Source organism: Haliotis rufescens, unplaced genomic scaffold (assembly GCF_023055435.1).
Source record: "Haliotis rufescens isolate VD_foot unplaced genomic scaffold, xgHalRufe1.0.p SCAF_1, whole genome shotgun sequence".
Taxonomy (NCBI): Eukaryota; Metazoa; Mollusca; class Gastropoda; order Lepetellida; family Haliotidae; genus Haliotis; species Haliotis rufescens.
Window position 1 is genome coordinate 92,795,995 of NW_025963779.1, and position 24,613 is coordinate 92,820,607.

A 24,613-nucleotide genomic window follows, 5' to 3' on the forward strand; every position below is an offset into this window, starting at 1 on the left:
CCCTTTGTGGGGTGCTGGGCCTGCTCGGGTCGTTGTGTTGTTCAGGTCGTGGGTTCCCATGGTTACACGGGCGATACACCATCATGTTTCAATAATACTGTAGTAAAATAGGTTTTGCTATAAGGCGGGGACGACTGTCCCCGACTGGGTCAGTGTCGAGAAACAGACCCGAACCAGTTGTGTGGAAAATAGGCACTTTAACTACTGAGCTACAGCAATGGAACCTTCTGCTGGAGTGTTACAAGGTATACAGGACGGGGAGGGATTGCCGCAGTTTCCACACTAAACTATCGTTAGCGTAATTGATTTGTAACAAACTGTTATATTCAGCCTCCACCACAACATAAAGACGATGCGGCTGAATGACATTGTTTCCCGATAGCTTCATGCTACCATGGTTACAGAGTGGCGCCCCTTAGCTATTAATAGACCGGTTGGTTGTGGATTGGTCTGGGTATACTTCAGATTGTTTCATAAAACCGAAACACCATGACACACCGTGACATCCCATGACACACCGTGACATCCCGTGACACACCGTGACATCCCGTGACATCTCGTGACACAACTAAAACAGCTTCACAGCAGCGTCAGAACCAACTCGATCTGGAAGCTGGAACTGCCTTCTGTTGCGCTGGGCGCCACGATTCGCTTTGCAGAGTTGCGCCCCTTGGGCACGCCAGACACCTATGATTATGGATTCGAATCCCGGTTCGCCTCGATTGTGTTTCTAGGTTTGTCAGCACCATACCCATGCTCGTGGGTTTCACTGGTAAGTGGTAAAAGTCTGAGACCTGCATCATTTCTGGCTTTCCTCCCACATTAAGCTGATACGCCGCGATATAACCGGAATACTGTTAAAAGCGGCGTTAAACTCAACTCAAGAGAAAGAGAAAGAGTGTGTCACTGCCGCAGTTCGCTGTGTAGAATGCATCCATCCCCCTAGGCTCGTCACAAAACTATGATCGTAGGGTCGAATCCCAGGTTTGTCAGCTCCGTATCCATGCTCGTGGGTTTCACCAAAGTGGTATACGTCAGAGACCTGCATCACTAGCTTTCCTCCCACTTCAAGAATAGGTGTTCGGCAACCCTTTGCTTGTCATAAAAGGTGACTATGCTTGTCGTAAGAGACGACGAACGGGATCGGGTGGTCAGGTTCGCTGACTTGGTTGATGCATGTCACTGTATCCCAATTGCATATATCAATTCTCATGATGTCAATCACTTGATGGTGTTGTCCAGAAGCGATTATTTACAGACCGCCGTCATGTAGCTGGAATATTGCTGATAGCGGCGTTAAGCTACAAACAACAGACAAACAAACCCACATCAAACTGCCATGCCGCAAGATATAGGGAATACCGTGCAAACCACCCTCACTCACTCAACCATACAGCGATAGTCACCTTACATTCAGGGTTACATCAGATGTGATAATTGCACCCGATTGGGGGACTAAAGCCACGCATACCACAGCGCGGACGCCCGACTACGTAGCTGGGAATTGTCAGTACTTGCTGCTGCTTGATGGCCAGTGGTAGTAGCATCAACAACCGCTAACTTGCAGCCTAGCACAGGAGAATGGCGTTAAACGAATTAGTGAAATGAGTGTCGGTTTGTCAGGGCGGTCAATAACTGACGCGATGTTAAGGATGTGTCTATCCCATTTCAGGGTGATCAATGAGCCCATGTGTCCTTCTCGGGCCAGTGTGTGCTATATTCCCATATAGGTGTACACAGTGACCCTCTATTGTCAGTGTGTGCTATATTCCCATATAGGTGTACACAGTGACCCTCTATTGTCAGTGTGTGCTATATTCCCATACAGGTGTACACAGTGACCCTCTATTGTCAGTGTGTGCTATATTCCCATATAGGTGTACACAGTGACCCTCTATTGTCAGTGTGTGCTATATTCCCATACAGGTGTACACAGTGACCCTCTATTGTCAGTGTGTGCTATATTCCCATACAGGTGTACACAGTGACCCTCTATTGTCAGTGTGTGCTATATTCCCATATAGGTGTACACAGTGACCCTCTATTGACAGTGTGTGCTATATTCCCATATAGGTGTACACAGTGACCCTCTATTGTCAGTGTGTGCTATATTCCCATATAGGTGTACACAGTGACCCTCTATTGTCAGTGTGGTATATATTCCCATATAGGTGTACACAGTGACCCTCTATTGTCAGTGTGTGCTATATTCCCATATAGGTGTACACAGTGACCCTCTATTGTCAGTGTGTTCAATATTCCCATACAGGTGTACACAGTGACCCTCTATTGTCAGTGTGTGCTATATTCCCATATAGGTGTACACAGTGACCCTCTATTGTCAGTGTGTGCTATATTCCCATATAGGTGCACACAGTAACCCTCTATTGCCAGTGTGTGCTATATTCCCATATACGTGTACACAGTGACCCTTTATTGTCAGTATGTGCTATATTCCCATATAGGTGCACACAGTGACCCTCTATTGCCAGTGTGTTCAATATTCCCATATAGGTGTACACAGTGACCCTCTATTGTCAGTGTGTGCTATATTCCCATACAGGTGTACACAGTGACCCTCTATTGTCAGTGTGTACTATATTCCCATATAGGTGTACACAGTGACCCTCTATTGTCAGTGTGTGCTATATTCCCATATAGGTGTACACAGTGACCCTCTTTTGTCAGTGTGTTCAATATTCCCATATAGGTGTACACAGTGACCCTCTATTGCCAGTGTGTTCAATATTCCCATGTAGGTGTACACAGTGACCCTCTATTGTCAGTGTGTGCTATATTCCCATATAGGTGTACACAGTGACCCTCTATTGTCAGTGTGTGCTATATTCCCATATAGGTGTACACAGTGACCCTCTATTGTCAGTGTGTTCAATATTCCCATATAGGTGTACACAGTGACCCTCTATTGCCAGCGTGTGCTATATTCCCATATAGGTGTACACAGTGACCCTCTATTGTCAGTGTGGTATATATTCCCATATAGGTGCACACAGTGACCCTCTATTGTGAATGTGTTCAATATTCCCATATAGGTGTACACAGTGACCCTCTATTGTCAGTGTGTGCTATATTCCCATATAGGTGTACACAGTGACCCTCTATTGTCAGTGTGTGCAATATTCCCATATAGGTGTACACAGTGACCCTCTATTGCCAGTGTGTGCTATGTTCCCATATAGGTGTACACAGTGACCCTCTATTGTCAGTGTGTACTATATTCCCATATAGGTGTACACAGTGACCCTCTATTGTCAGTGTGTGCTATATTCCCATATAGGTGTACACAGTGACCCTCTTTTGTCAGTGTGTTCAATATTCCCATATAGGTGTACACAGTGACCCTCTATTGCCAGTGTGTTCAATATTCCCATGTAGGTGTACACAGTGACCCTCTATTGTCAGTGTGTGCTATATTCCCATATAGGTGCACACAGTGACCCTCTATTGTCAGTGTGTGCTATATTCCCATATAGGTGTACACAGTGACCCTCTATTGTCAGTGTGTTCAATATTCCCATATAGGTGTACACAGTGACCCTCTATTGCCAGCGTGTTCTATATTCCCATATAGGTGTACACAGTGACCCTCTATTGTCAGTGTGGTATATATTCCCATATAGGTGCACACAGTGACCCTCTATTGTCAGTGTGTTCAATATTCCCATATAGGTGTACACAGTGACCCTCTATTGTCAGTGTGTGCTATATTCCCATATAGGTGTACACAGTGACCCTCTATTGTCAGTGTGTGCTATATTCCCATATAGGTGTACACAGTGACCCTCTATTGCCAGTGTGTGCTATATTCCCATATAGGTGTACACATTGACCCTCTATTGTCAGTGTGTGCTATATTCCCATATAGGTGTACACAGTGACCCTCTATTGTCAGTGCGTGCTATATTCCCATATAGGTGTACACATTGACCCTCTATTGCCAGTGTGTGCTATATTCCCATATAGGTGTACACAGTGACCCTCTATTGTCAGTATGTGCTATATTCCCATATAGGTGTACACATTGACCCTCTATTGTCAGTGTGTGCTATATTCCCATATAGGTGTACACAGTGACCCTCTATTGTCAGTGTGTGCTATATTCACATATAGGTGTACACAGTGACCCTCTATTGCCATTGCTCGTCACGATATGGCTGAAATATTGCCGATGTGACGTAAAGCACTACCTCACTCACTCTATTGCCAGTGTGTGCTATATTCCCATATAGGTGTACACAGTGACCCTCTATTGTCAGTGTGTGCTATATTCCCATATAGGTGTACACAGTGACCCTCTATTGCCAGTGTGTGCTATGTTCCAATATAGGTGTACACAGTGACCCTCTATTGTCAGTGTGTGCTATATTCCCATACAGGTGTACACATTGACCCTCTATTGCCAGTGTGTGCTATATTCCCATATAGGTGTACACAGTGACCCTCTATTGTCAGTGTGTGCTATATTCCCATATAGGTGTACACAGTGACCCTCTATTGTCAGTGTGTGCTATATTCCCATATAGGTGTACACAGTGACCCTCCATTGTCAGTGTGTGCTATATTCCCATATAGGTGTACACAGTGACCCTCTATTGCCAGTGTGTGCTATATTCCCATATAGGTGTACACAGTGACCCTCTATTGTCAGTGTGTGCTATATTCCCATACAGGTGTACACATTGACCCTCTATTGTCAGTGTGTGCTATATTCCCATATAGGTGTACACAGTGACCCTCTATTGCCAGTGTGTGCTATATTCCCATATAGGTGTACACAGTGACCCTCTATTGTCAGTGTGTGCTATATTCACATATAGGTGTACACATTGACCCTCTATTGTCAGTGTGTGCTACATTCCCATATAGGTGTACACAGTGACCCTCTATTGTCAGTGTGTGCTATATTCCCATACAGGTGTACACATTGACCCTCTATTGTCAGTGTGTGCTATATTCCCATATAGGTGTACACAGTGACCCTCTATTGCCAGTGTGTGCTATATTCCCATATATGTGTACACAGTGACCCTCTATTGCCAGTGTGTGCTATATTCCTATACGGGTGTACACAGTGACTCTCTATTGCCAGTGTGTGCTTTATTCCCATATAGGTGTACACAGTGACCCTCTGTTGTCAGTGTGTGCTATATTCCCATATAGGTGTACACAGTGACCATCTATTGTCAGTGTGTGCTATACTCCCATATGGGTGTACACAGTGACCCTATACTGTCAGTGTGTGCTATATTCCCATATAGGTGTACACAGTGACCCTCTATTGTCAGTGTGTGCTATATTCCCATACAGGTATACACAGTGACCCTCTGATGCCAGTGTGTGCTATACTCCCATATGGGTGTACACAGTGACCCTATACTGTCAGTGTGTGCTATATTCCCATATAGGTGTACACAGTGACCCTCTATTGTCAGTGTGTGTTATATTCCCATACAGGTATACACAGTGACCCTCTGATGCCAGTGTGTGCTATATTCCCATATAGGTGTACACAGTGACCCTCTATTGTCAGTGTGTGCTATATTCCCATACAGGTGTACACAGTGACCCTCTATTGTCAGTGTGTGCTATATTACCATATAGGTGTACACAGTGACCCTCTATTGTCACTGTGGTATATATTCCCATATAGGGGTACTCAGTGACCCTCTATTGTCAGTGTGTGCTATATTCCCATATAGGTGTACACATTGACCCTCTATTGTCAGTGTGTGCTATATTCCCATACAGGTGTACACAGTGACCCTCTATTGTCAGTGTGTTCAATATTCCCATACAGGTGTACACAGTGACCCTCTATTGTCAGTGTGTGCTATATTCCCATATAGGTGTACACAGTGACCCTCTATTGTCAGTGTGTGCTATGTTATTTGTTATATCAGTCAGTGCGAAAGATACCGTCAGATATCAGTGAACATTGTGTAAATGTTCCCGGCATATATCAGTATCTGTATTGTAAATGTTACGTCAGATATCAGTAAACACCGTCATGCTGCATCGTAACATGAACAAGCAATCAGCAATAGCATTACCAAAAGACCAACAAAATAATAAAACTTAAAAAAACCTACTTTATTTCACTGCATATGCACAGGAAAAGACTTTATGGTTTTAATCTATGACTCGCAGCAAACCATCGTCTGATATTTCAAGAATGTTTTACAAATACAAAGCATAAATTGTGATCCGATTTCCCATTAACATACTGTAAACACTTCCACGTGCCCACGTAATGCGATATTATTGAAAGCAATGGCTGGAAGCCGGACACTTCTTATCAATAGTTAATGGCGTATGTCCCTAACACGCCGGCGGCGAGAGTCGTGCCACATGCCAGCAAGCAACCCGCCGTGTCGGAGGAATGAAAACAGAAGCAATGTTCAACGTTCAGCACTCACATGTCAACACAGGTCAACACGAACATGATAATCATGTTCAAAAGACATTTTTTCGTTTACATGTCTATCATTCTGTGAACTGCTCTTGGATATGTAGACTCGGTCGGCCAATGTTGTGTCTTTGTCTCTCACATCCTTCCGCCCCGACATTACCGCCCCGACACTACCGCCCCGACACTACCGCCCCGACATTACCGCCCCGACATTACCGCCCCGTCATTACCGCCCCGACACTACCGCCCCGACATTACCGCCCCGACCTTACCGCCCCGACATTACCGCCCCGACATAACCGCCCCGACATTACCGCCCCGTCATTACCGCCCCGACACTACCGCCCCGACATTACCGCCCCGACATTACCGCCCCGACACTACCACCCCGACATTACCGCCACGACATTACCTCCCCGACATTACCGCCCCGACACTACCGCCCCGACACTACCGCCCCGACATTACCGCCCCGACATTACCGCCCCGACACTACCGCCCCGACATTACCGCCCCGACATTACCGCCCCGACATTACCGCCCCGACACTTCCGCCCCGACATTACCGCCCCGACATTACCGCCCCGACACTACCGCCCCGACATTACCGCCCCGCTCAGGAACCGAAAACAATGTTTGATATCCACCCATTCGCCACCGGTAGATGTAACATCCACTCTGCATATATATTTATATTTTGTTATAAACTCTCTACACGGTTACAACAATCCCTGATGTCACGAGTTTATATGTATATGCACAATGTTAAAACTATTGGCATCTAATATCGTGTTACATGTGTAACGGCCAAGGTTGTTTTCCCAAAATGTCTTTCCGGCTAACTGCCACTGTAAACCTGAGCACGGGATGGGAAACACATCGTAAAGAGGATGATCTGAGACTCGTGAAGTGCCAGTGTTACCCGCTCAGCTGGGCGAACTGGGCCAGGCGCTGCAAGAGTCCGAACACACTCACCGGGAAACTGATATGGCCCACAGCACGCCGTGTAACGAGTGTTTGACCAATTGTGGTGGTATGACCCGTTGATGATCAAGTCATCTCCAACGTTCATATTTTGACTACATACCCCTGTCGTCTTTCTGTTCTGGGGATGTCATGTTCCACCTGGTCCTTCCTTTTCCTCAACCATCCATAACCATCACTCGATACCTTATATTTCAGACACGCAGGCGGTGAAACAGCTGGTACAATGTGCGCGTTGAAAACATAATTATCGACAATGCTGTTTGTGATTTTGACGTTCACAAATATCAGAAGGACGTCATTAACGTACATATCAACACGACCCTCCGTGTCCGGCTGCATTACGCCTACGCCAATATGACCTGTATCAAAACGGAGAAACAGCAGTCAAACTTGACGAGTTTATGTGTGATATATGACAGTTTGCATGCACGTGTTTCACACACACACATTAAAAAGTTGAACACGCAGTCGGGAGGTGTTCCGCGATAAGGTGGACGAAGGGGTGCGCTTCGCTCCACATCGGAATTATATGTAGTATTACATTGATTCAGGCTCTTAAGCTGTCTTAAAACACTGCTCTCCTCCAACACTGTAAAACCTGTATGTCTCATGATGACATCATATTTTGCTTGGATTTTTATTGTTACTTAAATAATCTTTAGTTTATTTGCAGAAGATATTAGAATATAAGTGATGAGAGAACGTGACTTTGGCATTTTGAACTGTTGTCTACATATCCAGGTGAGCCACATTGGTGTGGCACTATTCACTGACGGGATTCCGGAGTAGAACTGGTACCCAGGGCACATTGTCCTAGAATTGGTACCTAGAGCCTCACTGTCCAAGAATTGGTACCCAGAGCTCATTGTCCAAGCATTGGTACCCAGAGCTCATTGTCATGGAATTGGTACCCAGAGCCCCTTTGTCATGGAATTGATTCCCAGAACCCCATTGGCCAAGATTTGGTACCCAGAACCCCAATGTCCTAGAATTGGTACCCACAGCCCCATTGTCCAAGAATGTGTAACCAGAGCCCCATGACGTCCCCCGAGACTATTATTGTCAGCTTATCGTCCTGCTCCTATCATGGATGGTAATGTTCTATAGAATGACACTCTGGATCATGACGCTCTGAATGATGATGCTCTGGATAATGAAAATCTCCATAATGACACCCTGGATGATGACGCTCTGGATAATGAAACTCTCCATAATGACACCCTGGATGATGACGCTGTGGATAATGAAACTCTCCATAATGACACCCTGGATGATGACGCTGTGGATAATGAAACTCTCCATAATGACACCCTGGATGATGACGCTCTGGATAATGAAACTCTCCATAATGACACCCTGGATGATGACGCTGTGGATAATGAAACTCTCCATAATGACACCCTGGATGATGACGCTGTGGATAATGAAACTCTCCATAATGACACCCTGGATGATGACGCTCTGGATAATGAAATTCTCCATAATGACACCCTGGATGATGACGCTGTGGATAATGAAACTCTCCATATTGACACCCTGGATGATGACGCTCTGGATAATGAAACTCTCCATAATGACGCTCTGGATGATGACGCTGTGGATAATGAAACTCTCCATAATGACACCCTGGATGATGACGCTCTGGATAATGAAACTCTCCATAATGATGCTCTGAATGATGACGCTGTGGATAATGAAACTCTCCATAATGACACCCTGGATGATGACGCTCTGGATAATGAAACTCTCCATAATGACACCCTGGATGATGACGCTGTGGATAATGAAACTCTCCATAATGACACCCTGGATGATGACGCTCTGGATAATGAAACTCTCCATAATGACACCCTGGATGATGACGCTGTGGATAATGAAACTCTCCATAATGACACCCTGGATGATGACGCTCTGGATAATGAAACTCTCCATAATGATGCTCTGGATGATGACGCTGTGGATAATGAAACTCTCCATAATGACGCTCTGGATGATGACGCTCTGGATAATGAAACTCTGGATGATGACGCTCTGGATAATGAAACTCTCCATAATGATGCTCTGAATGATGACGCTGTGGATAATGAAACTCTCCATAATGACACCCTGGATGATGACGCTCTGGATAATGAAACTCTCCATAATGACACCCTGGATGATGACGCTGTGGATAATGAAACTCTCCATAATGACACCCTGGATGATGACGCTCTGGATAATGAAACTCTCCATAATGATGCTCTGGATGATGACGCTGTGGATAATGAAACTCTCCATAATGACGCTCTGGATGATGACGCTCTGGATAATGAAACTCTGGATGATGACGCTCTGGATAATGAAACTCTCCATAATGATGCTCTGAATGATGACGCTGTGGATAATGAAACTCTCCATAATGACACCCTGGATGATGACGCTCTGGATAATGAAACTCCCCATAATGACACCCTGGATGATGACGCTGTGGATAATGAAACTCTCCATAATGACACCCTGGATGATGACGCTCTGGATAATGAAACTCTCCATAATGACGCTCTGGATGATGACGCTGTGGATAATGAAACTCTCCATAATGACACCCTGGATGATGACGCTCTGGATAATGAAACTCTCCATAATGATGCTCTGGATGATGACGCTGTGGATAATGAAACTCTCCATAATGACACCCTGGATGATGACGCTCTGGATAATGAAACTCTCCATAATGACACCCTGGATGATGACGCTGTGGATAATGAAACTCTCCATAATGACACCCTGGATGATGACGCTCTGGATAATGAAACTCTCCATAATGATGCTCTGGATGATGACGCTCTGGATAATGAAACTCTCCATAATGACGCTCTGGATGATGACGCTCTGGATAATGAAACTCTGGATGATGACGACGCTCTGGATAATGAAACTCTCGATAGTGACGCTCTGGATGATGACGCTCTGGATAATGAAACTCTCAATAATGAAGCTCTAGATAATGAAATTCTCCGTTATGACGCTCTGGATAATGATACTCTTCATATTGACGCTCTGGATGATGACGCTCTCGATAGTGAAACTATCCATGATGACGCTCTGGATAATGAAACTCTCCATAATGACGCTCTGGATAATGAAACTCTCCATAATGACGCTCTGGGTAATGGCGCTCTGGATAGTGAAACTCTCCATAATTGACACTCTGGATGGCGACACTGTAGAAGGTAACACTCTGGTTGGGGACGCTCTGGATGGCGACACTGTGGAAGGTAACACTGTGGTTGGGGACGCTCTGGATGATGACACTGTGGAAGGTAACACTGTGGTTGGGGACGCTCTGGATGGCGACACTGTGGAAGGTAACACTGTGGTTGGGGACGCTCTGGATGATGACACTGCGGATGGTAACACTGTGGTTGGGGACAATGCAAATGGGGATACCTTGGATTGTGACAATGTGTCCATTTCGAATTTAACTTAATTGATCAAATATAACCCAATTCCATTTGTCCAACGCATCGAAGCCGCCAGGCTGATTATCGGGATAGATGGGGATGTAACAGACGTGTGGAGCTTTAGGCTGCCCTCCCATCATTCCTTCCCAGAAGTAAACATGCCATGCTTTGATCCCTATTGATGTTTCACCGATTGCCAATCTGGTTATGCCCACGAACATCCGCGTTATCTGTTTTCGAAGTCGTTTCTTGTTCCGTTCGTGATTTACGAGAGCTGGGAATAATAATTTAATATCACTTGGTGATATTGCGTTCGTAAATCCGAAACCATTCTCAGCTTTACTAAAGTTGCACAGATTGTCTCATTTTCAGCGTCGTCTTATTGAGAAATGTGTAATTAAGCCGGGTGTATGTGTTCGCTGCTTGATTATAAGACAGTCGTGACCCCCACTACCTGTCTGAGTGTTCCATCTCATGCATACAATCAGAAATACATTTATTAAACACAAACTGTTTAATGCGATAAACATAAGGAAAATGTACATGATGTAAAGTCATAATCAAGACACAAACAGAGAGCAAGTTAATAATTTGTACTTGCGAACATACGGAATCGTATGTTTGCTTTCAATAATATCGTCTCCCCTAAAGAGAAATCGCAAATAATGCTAGGGGGATGCTATCTACAGATCGTGCCGCGATGCAAGGAGGGGGCGGAGTTCGCTGCGCGTGTAAACATTGACAGTGGTTGTGTTGGTAAACAATGGAGGGATGTTTATTGTCGTGTTTAGCTACAGCCTATTGTTCATATTCTAATATTGTCCCACCCCGCGGAGTTGACGAACTTTCTGGCAATACAATGAGTCGTGCACATAAAACCTCTTGCCCCTCCCGACCACGATATTGACCCTGATAATCAAGTCAGTACCTACCGTCCACTCTGGCTGTTGTATAGGGGGTCATGTTTAACGCCACTGTCAGCAATATTACAGCTATATGACGGCGGTCTGTAAATAATCGAGTCAGGGCCCTGTTCCACAAAGCGATCGTAGCGCTGAGACGATCGCGACTCCCATACTATATCATAGACTTACGGTAGTCTTAGCGCTAAGACGATCGTGACTCCCATACTATAACATAGACTTACGGTAGTCTTAGCGCAAAGATCGCTCTATGGAACAGGGCCCTGGACCAGAGAATCCAGTGATTGACATCATGAGCATCGATCCACGCTACTGGGATACGACGACATGCCACAACCAAGTCAACAAGCTTGACCACCCGATTCCGTTAGTCGCCTCTTACGACAAGCATAGTCACATTTTATGACAAGCATGGGTTGCTGAAGACCTATTCTATCCCTGATCTTCACGGGTCTGTTCCATGTGGGTCTCTGCTACAGCGCCGTGTTGGTCTATGCTACAGTGCTGTTTGGGTCTATGCTACAGTGCCATGTGGGTCTATGCTACGGCGCGTTTGGGTCTATGCTAAATTGCCATGTGGGTCAATGCTACAGCGCCGTGTGGGTCTACTACGGCGCGTGTGGGTCTATGCTACGGCGCCGTGTGGGTCAATGCTACAGCGCCGTGTGGTTCTACTACGGCGCGTGTGGGTCTATGCTACGGCGCCGTGTGGGTCTATGCTACAGCGCTGTGTGGGACTATGCTACAGCACCTGTGGGTTTATGCTACGGCACGTATGGGTCTATGCCACAGTGTCATGTGGGTCTATGCTACGGCGCCGTGTGGGTCTATGCTACAGCGCTGTGTGGGACTATGCTACAGCACCTGTGGGTTTATGCTACGGCACGTATGGGTCTATGCCACAGTGTCATGTGGGTCTATGCTACGGCGCCGTGTGGGTCTATTCTACGGCGCTGTATGGGACTATGCTTCAGCACCATTTGGGTTTATGCTACGGCACGTATGGGTCTATGCCACAGTGTCACGTGGGTCTATGCTACGGCGCCATGTGGGTGTATGCTACAGCGTCATGTGGGTGTATGCTACATTGCCATGTGTGTCGATGCAACAGCGCCGTGTGGGTCTATGCTACAGCACCATGTGGGTCTATGCTACGGCGCGTGTGGGTCTATGCTACGGCGCCGTGTGGGTCTATGCTACGGCGCGTGTGGGTCTATGTTACGGCGCGTGTGGGTCTATGCTACAGCACCATGTTGGTCTATGCTACGGCGCGTGTGGGTCTATGCTACGGCGCGTGTGGGTCTATGCTACGGCGCCGTGTGGGTCTATGCTACGGCGCGTGTGGGCGTGTGAAACCAACCATCCACTGCAAAGAATATCTATCACTTGTAAGTAGCATATATCACTGATGACGTGACAAGATACCATGGTCCCGGTGCTCTATGTCCACGACGCGGTGTCAGACTAGTCATAGGACCCTCAGTGTGGGTCTTATTTAGATTATTTAGGGGAGAGGGTAGGGGGGTATGGCTTGACTCAAATAGAGGTGGATTTACACTTGCACGTATTCAACACCAAAATGGCCGAGGAAACGTAGTACAGGGCACGCAAATATTTCACCGTGATAATAGTATTACTTTAGAATTTTCAGTCGCAGTGTATTTCTACGTTCCCCTGTCTATACTGTATAACCGTTTAACGATTATGTCACCACCATTTTCTCTTTATCATCGTTCCCTCGATCTGATGTCTGACAGGTGGACAATCCCCATTATACAAGTGTATCTTGTTGATTAGATTCAACCCAACCGTTACGATCAGAATTAATAGGACGGATAGAAAGAGTCAACCAACTTCAGTTAGTAAAAGCGACATTAGTGTCAATTGAAGCGATACGCGGGGTAAGCTATCTTGGCATGACTTGGTGCAGATGGGTGTTGATATACGACAATTTTATCCAACAATTTGAAAACAGCAAAGATTGAAATATTGCCCTATGACCAGTTGTGCTCCAGGCGGAGCTTACATCAAGGTTAATACAATACGCGATGCTGTGTCGCTGTCAGGAGGTAGCAGTATAGTGGACTGGCTGGCTGGCTGACAACGGGGTATATTTCCCCAGTTACGTTCTTCACGTAGCGGGATAGGCATGAAAAATGATCACAACGTGTTAAGATCGGTACATGTGGGTGCGATGGAAACGTGTATGTTGTATGTATGAAAGCATGATATGTATGTAGCGTGCTCGGACGTTTGGGGGTAAATCAGCCACAGGAGCTTCGCGAAACTGATTGTAGGACAGTGTCTCTACACAATGCTCACCAACTGAGATATGTGAGCCAGTTTGTTCTCAAGTCCAGTGTAAGCAAACATGGCTGTATCTGCCACCAGCCCTCGCCTGCATGGCCTTTGAAGACCGCATTCTTAACCAGTGGTAATCAGACTAGTTCGCAGCAGAGCGTTGAGGGAATTACGCGTTTGCTCGCATCTTACACCGTCCTGTTGATTGACACTTTAGTGAGATGTGCTACTACAGCGGTCATACCCCACTTGTCAGATACCCAATTTGTGAGACACCCCCTTTGTTAGACAGTGGGGTAGAGATGGCTTGTCAAAACATATGAGATTTACCTTGACCAGCCCTAATAGACGTCATTATTTGTTTGATCTTAATTATACAGAGCATTTAACGTTTTAAATTAATGGGAAAATAATTGATCTGATTGGCTACAATAGGATTATATAGTGGTTTTTCTCTCTCCGCATATCTACCACCCACCTCCCAGTTATAGTGGCCCGTGAAGATCCGGGGTAGAATAGGTCTTCAGCAACCAATGCTTGCCGTAAAAGGCGACTATGCTTGTCGTAAAAGGCGACTAACAGGATCGGGTGGTCAGGCTCGCTGACTTGGTTGATGCATGTCGTCAATCCCAATTGCGTGGATTGATGCTCATGATATTAATCACTGGATTGTCTGGTCCAGACTCGATTATTTACAGACCGCCGTCATATAGCTGGAATATTGCTGAGTGCGGCGTTAAACAACCAACCAACCAACCCAGTCCTAGTTGTGAATACAACTATTGTTGTCCTGGGATGATAGGGCGGTCATGCCAATCCAGCAAGGGGACGCGACTTCTTCCTGACTTTCCCAAACCCAGGGAGGTTCCTTCGTGAATACTTCGACTATGTCCTGAGTGATTAGATATTGTAAGCAAGTGGCACCTGGGTCAGTGTTCTACTGTAATCTATATCCCGGGGAACGCAGTGCTGTTGACAGTGTCCAGGTTACTGTAGTATTTCCACAGGAGGTCAAAAGTGACCCAGTCGTTTCCGTCTCCGCAATACGCTGTGCCTAGTTCCGTCTCCAGGGTGCCGTTGTACAAAACAACCATAGCGCTATGACTGTTGTACGTCTATGTTAAGGTATGGGAGTAACGATCAGCTTAGCACTAAAATTAAGATCGCTTTGTTCAATGGTACCCTGGGCGTGCCAGAAACGTGTGATAGTTCAAACCCGTGACTAGGTGTCTGGGTTTGTCAGCACCAGACCCTCGCTCGTGGTTGTCGCTCAACTGGTAAACGTCTGAGACCTGGATCACTTTCCGCTGTGATATAACTGAAATACTGTTTCAGGGGCGAACAACGCTCCTACGAATTAGACAATCCCTCGGCTCTAGTTCGGTATGGAGAAAAGTACAAAGAGCTAAGAGGCTTTTGTTTCTCTGTGAATATTAGAAACGTTTTGTACAGCATTCGATTTAAACTTGTATTGCAAGCTCACATGAAGCTAAGGTTGACGCGAGATCATGTGATGTGCTCCGTCTGTCCCTTGTAAACTGGACTCTTTACTGTTTACAGGGCGTATTATGGGTATTGGCGGCGTAAGGCACTCCAGCAAAGTCTTTTAACATACTCTCACAGTATTCAGACCCCATCTAAGCAGAGTCGCTATGACGATCACGTATGTCACACCTGTTTCTCAGCCATTCAGGATCATTAAGAAGTCTGTGATGCACTTATATGGCCTGTGCACAACAACGGGTGCCACGACTCCTGTGAGCGTATCTTCACTGATGACAACTGAGTCGTGCTGGAAGGCGGGTCACTCGTGTACGTGATATCAGCAATAGTTCGATAACAATAATTTCCCAAAAAATGTTATGTGATCCGTGTATTATCTTAATACTTATTCTTAATCAAACAGATTATAAAACAGTTTAGCAGAAAGTCAGTTAACCTAATATCACTATTTCTCTAAATTTGAAAATACGGCAGTTGGTAAATATGTATATTGATGTACTGGCTACATTGCCAGGTTATACCATCCAGATAAGGACTTGCAGTGGCGATATCGAGTCATTCGCAAATGTGTACGTGATAGCTATCAACAACAACAACCTTTGTTTCACTCCAAGGGACCACCAGCTGTCGTACGTGATCAATACAAATATATTTATAACATGACACAGCAAGATGACAAGTCTATAAACACAATGAGTTCATTCTTCTTGCATAAACTGTACCGTTTAGAATATTTTTCGGAAAAAGACATTGAGCTCTACAGATGATGTTACTAGTGTTACACTGTTTCAGCAAATATGTTATGCAGTAACAGTAAGTGACCTTGTTGGCCATCATATCAATTGTTTTTAAGGGTAATTAAGACCAATGAAGTATTTATCTGTGTGGACATGTTGACCCAGTTATTGCCAAAGTAAAATAAATACAAAGGATCTGTCTTCAACTAAAGTGAGTATTCAGGAATACGATGAACTTCGGTAACTTTATGATAGCAGATATGCTTTGGTGTTCAATAGTTCAGCAAACTTACAGATGTTTTACCAATCGTAAACATATTTATCAACCAAAATGGCTCGGTTGTTGGATAGCGATCTACAACGGAACAGGTGGTGGAAGTCGTCACCAAGTGCATTTGTATCACGGTGTACAATAGCGGTGTGCGCGAGGTATACCCGCCCATCTCCCTATTGGCTCAATTGGCAACCCCCACTTCTCCATGACTGGATAAACTGAAGGCGGAGGGTTTTCTCACGTTGAAATAAAATGGACGCTTTGTAATAATCATCAGAGAAATGAAACATATACGTAAGACCACAGTTACTAAACATACTTTTGATATGATTAAGTTGTAGAAAGGGCGTACCCTTTATTTTCTTGTGATTTATCATTTATTTAAGATAAATGACGCGAAGTTATGTTTTGTGTTGTGAAGGCTGCATCAGTTTAACCAATAACTTATCATTCTTTCTGCGATTTTAACACTTCGCGATTCTGGCCCGAGTTCGCCATATACCATGAAGCTTGGCGTGGACCGTCATATACCTTCAGTTAGTGTAAGAATTGTCAAGTGAACCTTTTAGATTATTTCGGTGTTATGAACGCCTCATATTTCAGAACCATATAGTAAAATAGGGACAACAAATGTATCAAACATTTCGATAAGGCAACCTAGTGGTAAATGTAAATTTCTGGCACGTTTTAATAGACTCATTGTAGCTTCCTGCCGATTTCAGCAATATGAACATAAGTATTCATTTTTAACGGGATAAATAATTATAGCTGTCACTACCGTCCATCGGATACTAGCCGAAGTTATATTTGTCTTTACATCTGGACCTAACCCAGAGATGACTATTTTCGTTTTTCTATGTTAACGTCTAGTTTCCAGTCATTACATTGCTTAAGAAACGTATTGAGTGTATCCTGTAGCTGGTGTCTGCTTTCTCTAAACAGTACTGTTTCACCAGCCTATAGAAGTAAAATGGGTTTGATAAAAACTAACGATTCATACCCGTTATAGTATTCTAAATGAATTCTGTCACAATTAGTATCAATATGATATTGTTCTAATCATTTAAGTATACAGCAAATAAGAGTGGTGACTGATGTTCTCCTTGTCTAACGCCATATAAGCAAGGGAAAAATCGGACATATTATCATTTATCATCACACAGGATTTAATCATTCTGTACATATTTGTGATAAGATCATATATTTTTGCCTTTAACCACGTGTCCAAGCGTTTTGGTTCGAAACCCAACTCTCCATATTTTGTCGAGCGCCTGAGAAGAATTACTTAACGCACAATACAGTTTCTTGGACTTTTGAGATTGGAATAAAGTTTGCAGAATAAACAGATTATCTATTGCATAGAACACCTGTCGAAATCCAGCCTGTATATGAGAAATCTTATTATATTGTTTATAATACATACTTGTAAGACGTTTCCGAGCAACTAAAACTAGAAGTTGGCCTGTATGAGCTGGGCTCAGTGCAGTCGCCCTATCTTTTGTACATAGGCCTAATTATTCCAGTTAGCCAAATATCTGGTAGTATGCCAGTGGTAAAAATAAAGTTAAAAAATTCAATGTAGAAAGGTAATGATTTTGAAACGGAAGAAATTAAATATTCATTGTAAAGCAGTCTAGTCCAGAAGACTTCCTCGTGTTTAATCCCTTAATGGCTGTCAGTATTTCTGTCTCTGCAATGCCACTATTCAAAACCTCATCATTAAAATCTGGGACGTCTTCTTCATCGGGGAACAAGTGGCCGCCCGTCTCCTCACCATTGCTGTTAATCTTCTTACACTATTCGTAGAATGTGCTTAAATGGACCTTGCTATTTTGTTTATCTCAGGGTTTGTTTTTTAGTAACACCCAATACTCTTTTGGGGATGTTTTCAAATTTTCTCTAAGTGGATTTTATTTTCAGTCTATGTTTACGAAAGTATTAATACAGTCTTCTTTTATACTCTTTACTTGTTTTACGATACATATATCTATTGTAATTACATTTATTCCATGTATAAATATTTTTTGTCTTGAAAATCCTTCTCCGAGACTGCTTACAGTCATTGCCAAATCAACGGTTATGATCACGCCTGTGCGTTTTACTACGAGTAGTATTGTTAACCTTGTATGGAGAAGTCCCAAATGTTCACGTACACGAAGGGCGAGCGCAAGATCATTGGCTACCTGACTGACAACAGTAGCTGGGTCACCCTGACCCCCCCCGTGGTGTCTTTGTAAGCTCACAAAGGAGCTTTACTTTAGCCGTATCCATACTATTGGGAGGTGAGGTGGGTTTAACGTCGCGTCCAAGATTATTGCACTTATATAGCGCGCATGCGTGCGTAGCTGCTTGTACTGGTCCGGACTGACGCCGATATATTGTGCTAGCTTACTGAGAAACCGTGCAACAGTTTAACATGAATACCCAACTCAGATCGTTATACTGACTCCGAGGCGACCAGTCCTTGTTTTATCCCCTTTATGCCGAGCGCCAGACAGGGTAACAACAAGTGCCATCTTGTAACGTCTTTTGTTATGACGCAGCCTGGCATCAAACCCCGGACCTTTCGCTCTCCAGGCGGACGCTCTACCACTAGACCACGGGGGCGGTCTATGTTATCTACGAAGACAGATGATTAACACGACCATTGATCAAAATTTTGTTTAACCTCGGTTTTCGTTTACCGTTAATCCCGCAGCTGCCTGTTGTTAACATTACCCTTGGTTACATGATCACATGTGACTTGTATACCGAGACCAAGGGACACAGGGCAATGAATAGGATCACATGTGACTTGTATACCGAGACCAAGGGACACAGGGCAATGAATAGGATCACATGTGACTTGTATACCGAGACCAAGGGATACAGGGCAATGAATAGGATCACATGTGACTTGTATACCGAGACCAAGGGACACAGGGCAATGAATAGGATCACATGTGACTTGTATACCGAGACCAAGGGGCACAGGGCAATGAATAGGATCACATGTGACTTGTATACCGAGACCAAGGGACACAGGGAAATGAATAGGATCACATGTGACTTGTATACCGAGACCAAGGGACACAGGGCAATGAATAGGATCACATGTGACTTGTATACCGAGACCAAGGGACACAGGGCAATGAATAGGATCACATGTGACTTGTATACCGAGACCAAGGGACACAGGGCAATGAATAGGATCACATGTGACTTGTATACCGAGACCAAGGGACAACAGCAAATTTGTAAATAGAGGTAAACTCTCAGCAGAAAAAAGGACATAATCAATTATACGGGTATTGGTGACCCACTTTCCTATCTTTTCCAATTCGTCTATGACATATAAATAAATTACATCTTTTACAAATATCAGCCAGGTTGTGATGTGTCTATGTTCTCTTACAAAGATCATCTCGCACTAACTCAGGACCAAGTTCATCTCTCATCATATCAACATCTAAATCAAGCCCATTGTGGTTGTCAAATGTGCAATAATCTTTAAGAAGTCTTGTTCTGATCTTAACGTCACCGATCAGCATGACCAGGTCACGTCCATACAGCATGTGCACAACACTGTTTTGAATGTCCTGGACTATATCTTCATATGAATACTTGGGTGACCCAGAGAGCACATACACAACTCCCAGGTCGAGATCACGAGGCAAGTCAAATGGAGATCCTGACAACTTTACCCACAAAACACAGTCCATTTCACTTTCAATCACAGTTATGTGATCTGCATATTCATTTTCCACTGCTATTCATATTCCTCCAGATCTCCTTTGAAATTTGAATCTGCTATGTATGAAAAGTTTATAATTATCAAGTAGTATTTCATCCACAGTATCTGTCTTGGTTTCTTTCAGACCTAAAAGATCATATTTATCCAGAAAATCTTGAAAATCTGGACACTGTTATGTTAATGTGCCTTGTGGTTATTTCTATGTCGCTGTTCACAAGTAGATGTTTCAGTTGTAAGTTCCTGATCACCTCATGCTCCTCCCTATCTCAAGCCTGGTCTGGCTGGAACCTTAGGCAGTGTGGACAGCTCGGGGACTGTATGGAGGGGGTGTAGACGCAGGATACAGGGAGTTATTCACATATACCTTATCTCTCTGGTTAGTTTTCCTTCCTTTACGATGCCGATGTCGTTTTCCCAGGTGCCAGAGCATGACATACCCGGATGATCTCCCCACGACAAGTATTGTGATCCCCTTCCACAACGAGTGGCCCTCTATCCTGCTGAGAACCGTCTACAGCATCATCAACAGGACGCCCAGCCGCCTGCTGAAGGAGATCATCCTCGTCGACGACGAGAGCGACTTAGGTGAGTATCAGAGACTGAACACCAGTTCAACACGGCTGGTATACACTCTACATATAGCATAATCTAGTTGTAGCAGGACTATAGCAAGAAAAATAGTAGGGGTATAGCCGGATATAATAAGAGTACAAAAAGATAATTACCTGAGTACAGCAGGATATAACAGGGGTATAACAGGAATATAGCAGGGATATAATGGGAGTATAACGTATATTACACGAGTACAAGATAATGTTATTGCAGGGCATTCAACTCCCCCGCCATATGTGATGCCTCACAGCTGCATAATTATGATGTTACGGAGGTATGGAATTATGATTTAATGCATGCAAATTAAATATTAGAAAGTGTGGCTTGACTGTACTGCACGGAGGTCCTGCAAAGGTCCTGAGTGAAAGGCCTGAAGCTGCATGATTGTATTTGCCATAAATGAGACAAGGTTGGTGTACAAACAAATACAAAGTACTATTTATAACGGGTCTTTCTCAGTACAGATGCTCCATTTGCGTAGGGTAGCTGTATTGTTTTGAAAAAAGTATATCGTATGACAAGACAGCATTTTTTGGACAAAAATATTTATGTGGAAAAAGAATCAAAACTGCCAACAATAATGGCAGATGCACATGTTCAAATAACATATAATCACATTGTGTTTGCACTTTGCAAAACGAAGCATTGGTTATTATAATGTAAATGCAGATAATAACAAGGGTTCCATATGCCAAAATAATTCGTACACAATGGGAGGTATTTTTTACACAAAAATTAACATCCCGTGCAAATAGGTTACCGGTTGTGAGGTCAGACGTCAACATGGTTTTACCAACTGGTATTTTCTTTGAGGTGTTGGAAGTAGACAACAATTATTCATTTCATGAAAGTTTACAGTTTCAATCTTGAATTATGATTTGAATGTCTCTTAAATATCTTTTCAGACAGTAAATTTCAATGCTGCAATATAGGTATATGTATCTGTAACTGATACATATTATTTAAAATACCATTATGATAATATCCATGAAACTTTTGATAATCTGCATTGTTACATAGAAATTCGCGTTCAACTTGCCAAGTAAGCATCCCCTTCCTACAAGATGTTAAGTGAATGTAACACCCTGCAGCACATACATATTTCCTATGGAGTATCGTGAATATTCATAATGGCAAATATATATAAATCGTTAATAGGTTAATTAAAAAAGCCATAATCTTTTTAGTTTAAAGTAAATGTATATTACTTAAGGAAAATCGTCACACTATAGATGTATCAATGTTTAGACAAGTGTGGGCGGAATGGTTTGTTTTACCTGTGTATTTTATGGTTTTGTTGGCGGAACAATGGTGTCTGAAGGCTGCACCAGGTGATCGTTTGTAGGGGCCGGCCATTTGAAACTCATATGCGTCTGTCTGGGTTAGGGTGTGTCTTCTGTTCTATTAATAAAGCCTGACATTATCTGTATGTTCTATTGATCGAAATTATTAACACCATGAAGGAATATTAGGAGTAATGTAATTATATACTCAGTATAATACTATATTTGTTGTGGTTCCGATTTCGTAAAAGGGGAGAAAACCTAGACATATCTGCATTCAGTGATTTTGCAAGAGAAAACTGATCACAGGACATTTTCATGAGTTTTAAAGGGCATTCTTCTACATTATAACCAAATTGAAATATATCTTCAGAGAATATTTTGGATGCTAATCAGTCAATGTCCAAGAAAAGGAATCTATGTGGAAACCTGGGTATCAATATCCATAGTTGTGTGGGAATATTTTAGTTACACATACACAAATGCTAGAATGTGTTTTCGTGAGCCACAGCAAGTTCACACCACGACATGACGGATACGGAGTTACAATGGCTTAAAGGTAAGCAGTAGTTTTTCGTATCAAATGTGTCACGTTATACAAAACAATACATTTCTAAGAAGTGACCGTGTCAATCGAAAAATTAGTCCTTGAGCAAGAAATGGCATGGGCATATTGAATTAATGAATAAATAGTCAGATGCATTAATTAGCTACATAAAGATGTAGCGTGTCTTAATGCTGGAAACAAATTGCATTAATATTTCATGCTCATACTTTGTATGTTTCGTTTCTGTAACTACGTTGTTTTAAATTTCAATAAACCAAAATGGCGAAATACATGTTATAAAATTAAAGTAACCTCTACCTTTCCCCGCCTTCAGGGCGGGCTTCATAACATGATATGTCTTATACGGAATGTTAACATCATGTACAGCCTGATGGTGAAGTGTACAACTAGACGCTTTAAAAATATTTACCCGTATTTTAATAATGATGACTCCGTCAATAGAATCCGACCTCGGCAATGTCGGACAAGCCCATTTTATGCTGAAGCGGGTATTTCGAGCATATTCTTACACTCCTCACGTCGATTACCTGCACCTCTTCTCCCAGTGACGATTGTCATATGTCTCCCGCTTTGGGATGCGATCGTTCGGCCATCTATGTTGCTCAGCTACACCTATAGGCAACAACTCACTAGACATGCCCGTCTCAAAAATAACGTCGTCCAATATACGACGTCATGAAGTTGCGAGCGAATATTCGAATCTCCAAAAATGACGTCATTATGGAACATTGCTTTATCGAAATAAACCACACTTCGTCTTTTTTCTTTACGATTTATCGCATAGTTACGCGGTAAATCGCAAAGAACAATGAAGAGAGAGGCGTGGTTTATTTCACGATAAAACGTTGTTCTTTTATGGCGTCATTTCTAAATATTCGAACATACGCTCACAGCTTGATGACGTCATAAATTGGAAGACGTTAAGTTTGAGAGGGTAGAGAGTTATCCTACATAGGTGTATCTTGGTAACACACATAAACACAATGGGCGAAAGATCGCATCCAAAAGTGGGCGAGATATTTCAATCTGATTTTGGAGAAAAGTTACAGATAGTCGACGCGAGAATGGTCAGAATATTCAGGAAATACCACACTTACTCACCTGTTCATCAAATGGACCTGTCCGTTATTGTCGAGATGGGATTGTATTCAGGGATTCACCCTCATTTAAATACGGATAAATATTTTTAAAGCTTCAAATCTTTTTATCATCCTTAGAGATGTTGTAATTAATGTTGATATGTTGTGTATAGTACTCGTGGTCGTTGTTTATCGTTCAATAAACACTGCATGGAGAATAAATCACTCGGTCCTGCGCCCCTCATAGTTTATTCTCCCCGCAGTATTTTATTGTATGATAAACAACTCCCTCTCGTCGTTCATTTTTTAAAATAAGAGGAGTATAGCAGGGATATAATATGATCTTGAAGTGAGATTGACAAATCAGAGAGCAGACATACTGAACCCACAGGAGCCCGAATACCGTCAGTAAAAATCCAAGATGGTTGTTACTGGCCTACTATGAGACTGTATACCGTCAGTAGCAGCCATTTTGGATTTTCCAACACCAGCCTCACATATGTCACATGACTATTCTGGTACAGAATTTCGTTATTCGACACTGTTTTGTGTTTTAATATCATTAATTGTGATGTGAAAAGACATTAATTTTTAAAGAATTTACTTTCTTGACTTTATTTATAAAAACTATTACACGCTTACAACGGAGATCACAGAGTAAAAAATAGCAACGCCATATAACAGCCAATGACGTCACATAGCAATAGTATAGATAGCAGCCCGTCGTTAGGGAAAAGCGG

General features: G+C 43.3%; 1 protein-coding gene across 2 annotated transcripts in view; it reads left to right on the forward strand.

Annotated features, from left to right (window-relative positions):
• LOC124134154 (inactive polypeptide N-acetylgalactosaminyltransferase-like protein 5) overlaps window positions 1-24,613 on the forward strand; it is a 64,529-nt gene that overhangs the window by 14,675 nt on the left and 25,241 nt on the right. For both annotated transcript variants that reach the window (XM_048403711.1, XM_048403710.1), the window contains one exon: window positions 20,750-20,916. In XM_048403711.1, the coding sequence (XP_048259668.1) occupies window positions 20,750-20,916 (167 nt within the window). The remainder of the gene's footprint in view (window positions 1-20,749; window positions 20,917-24,613) is intronic.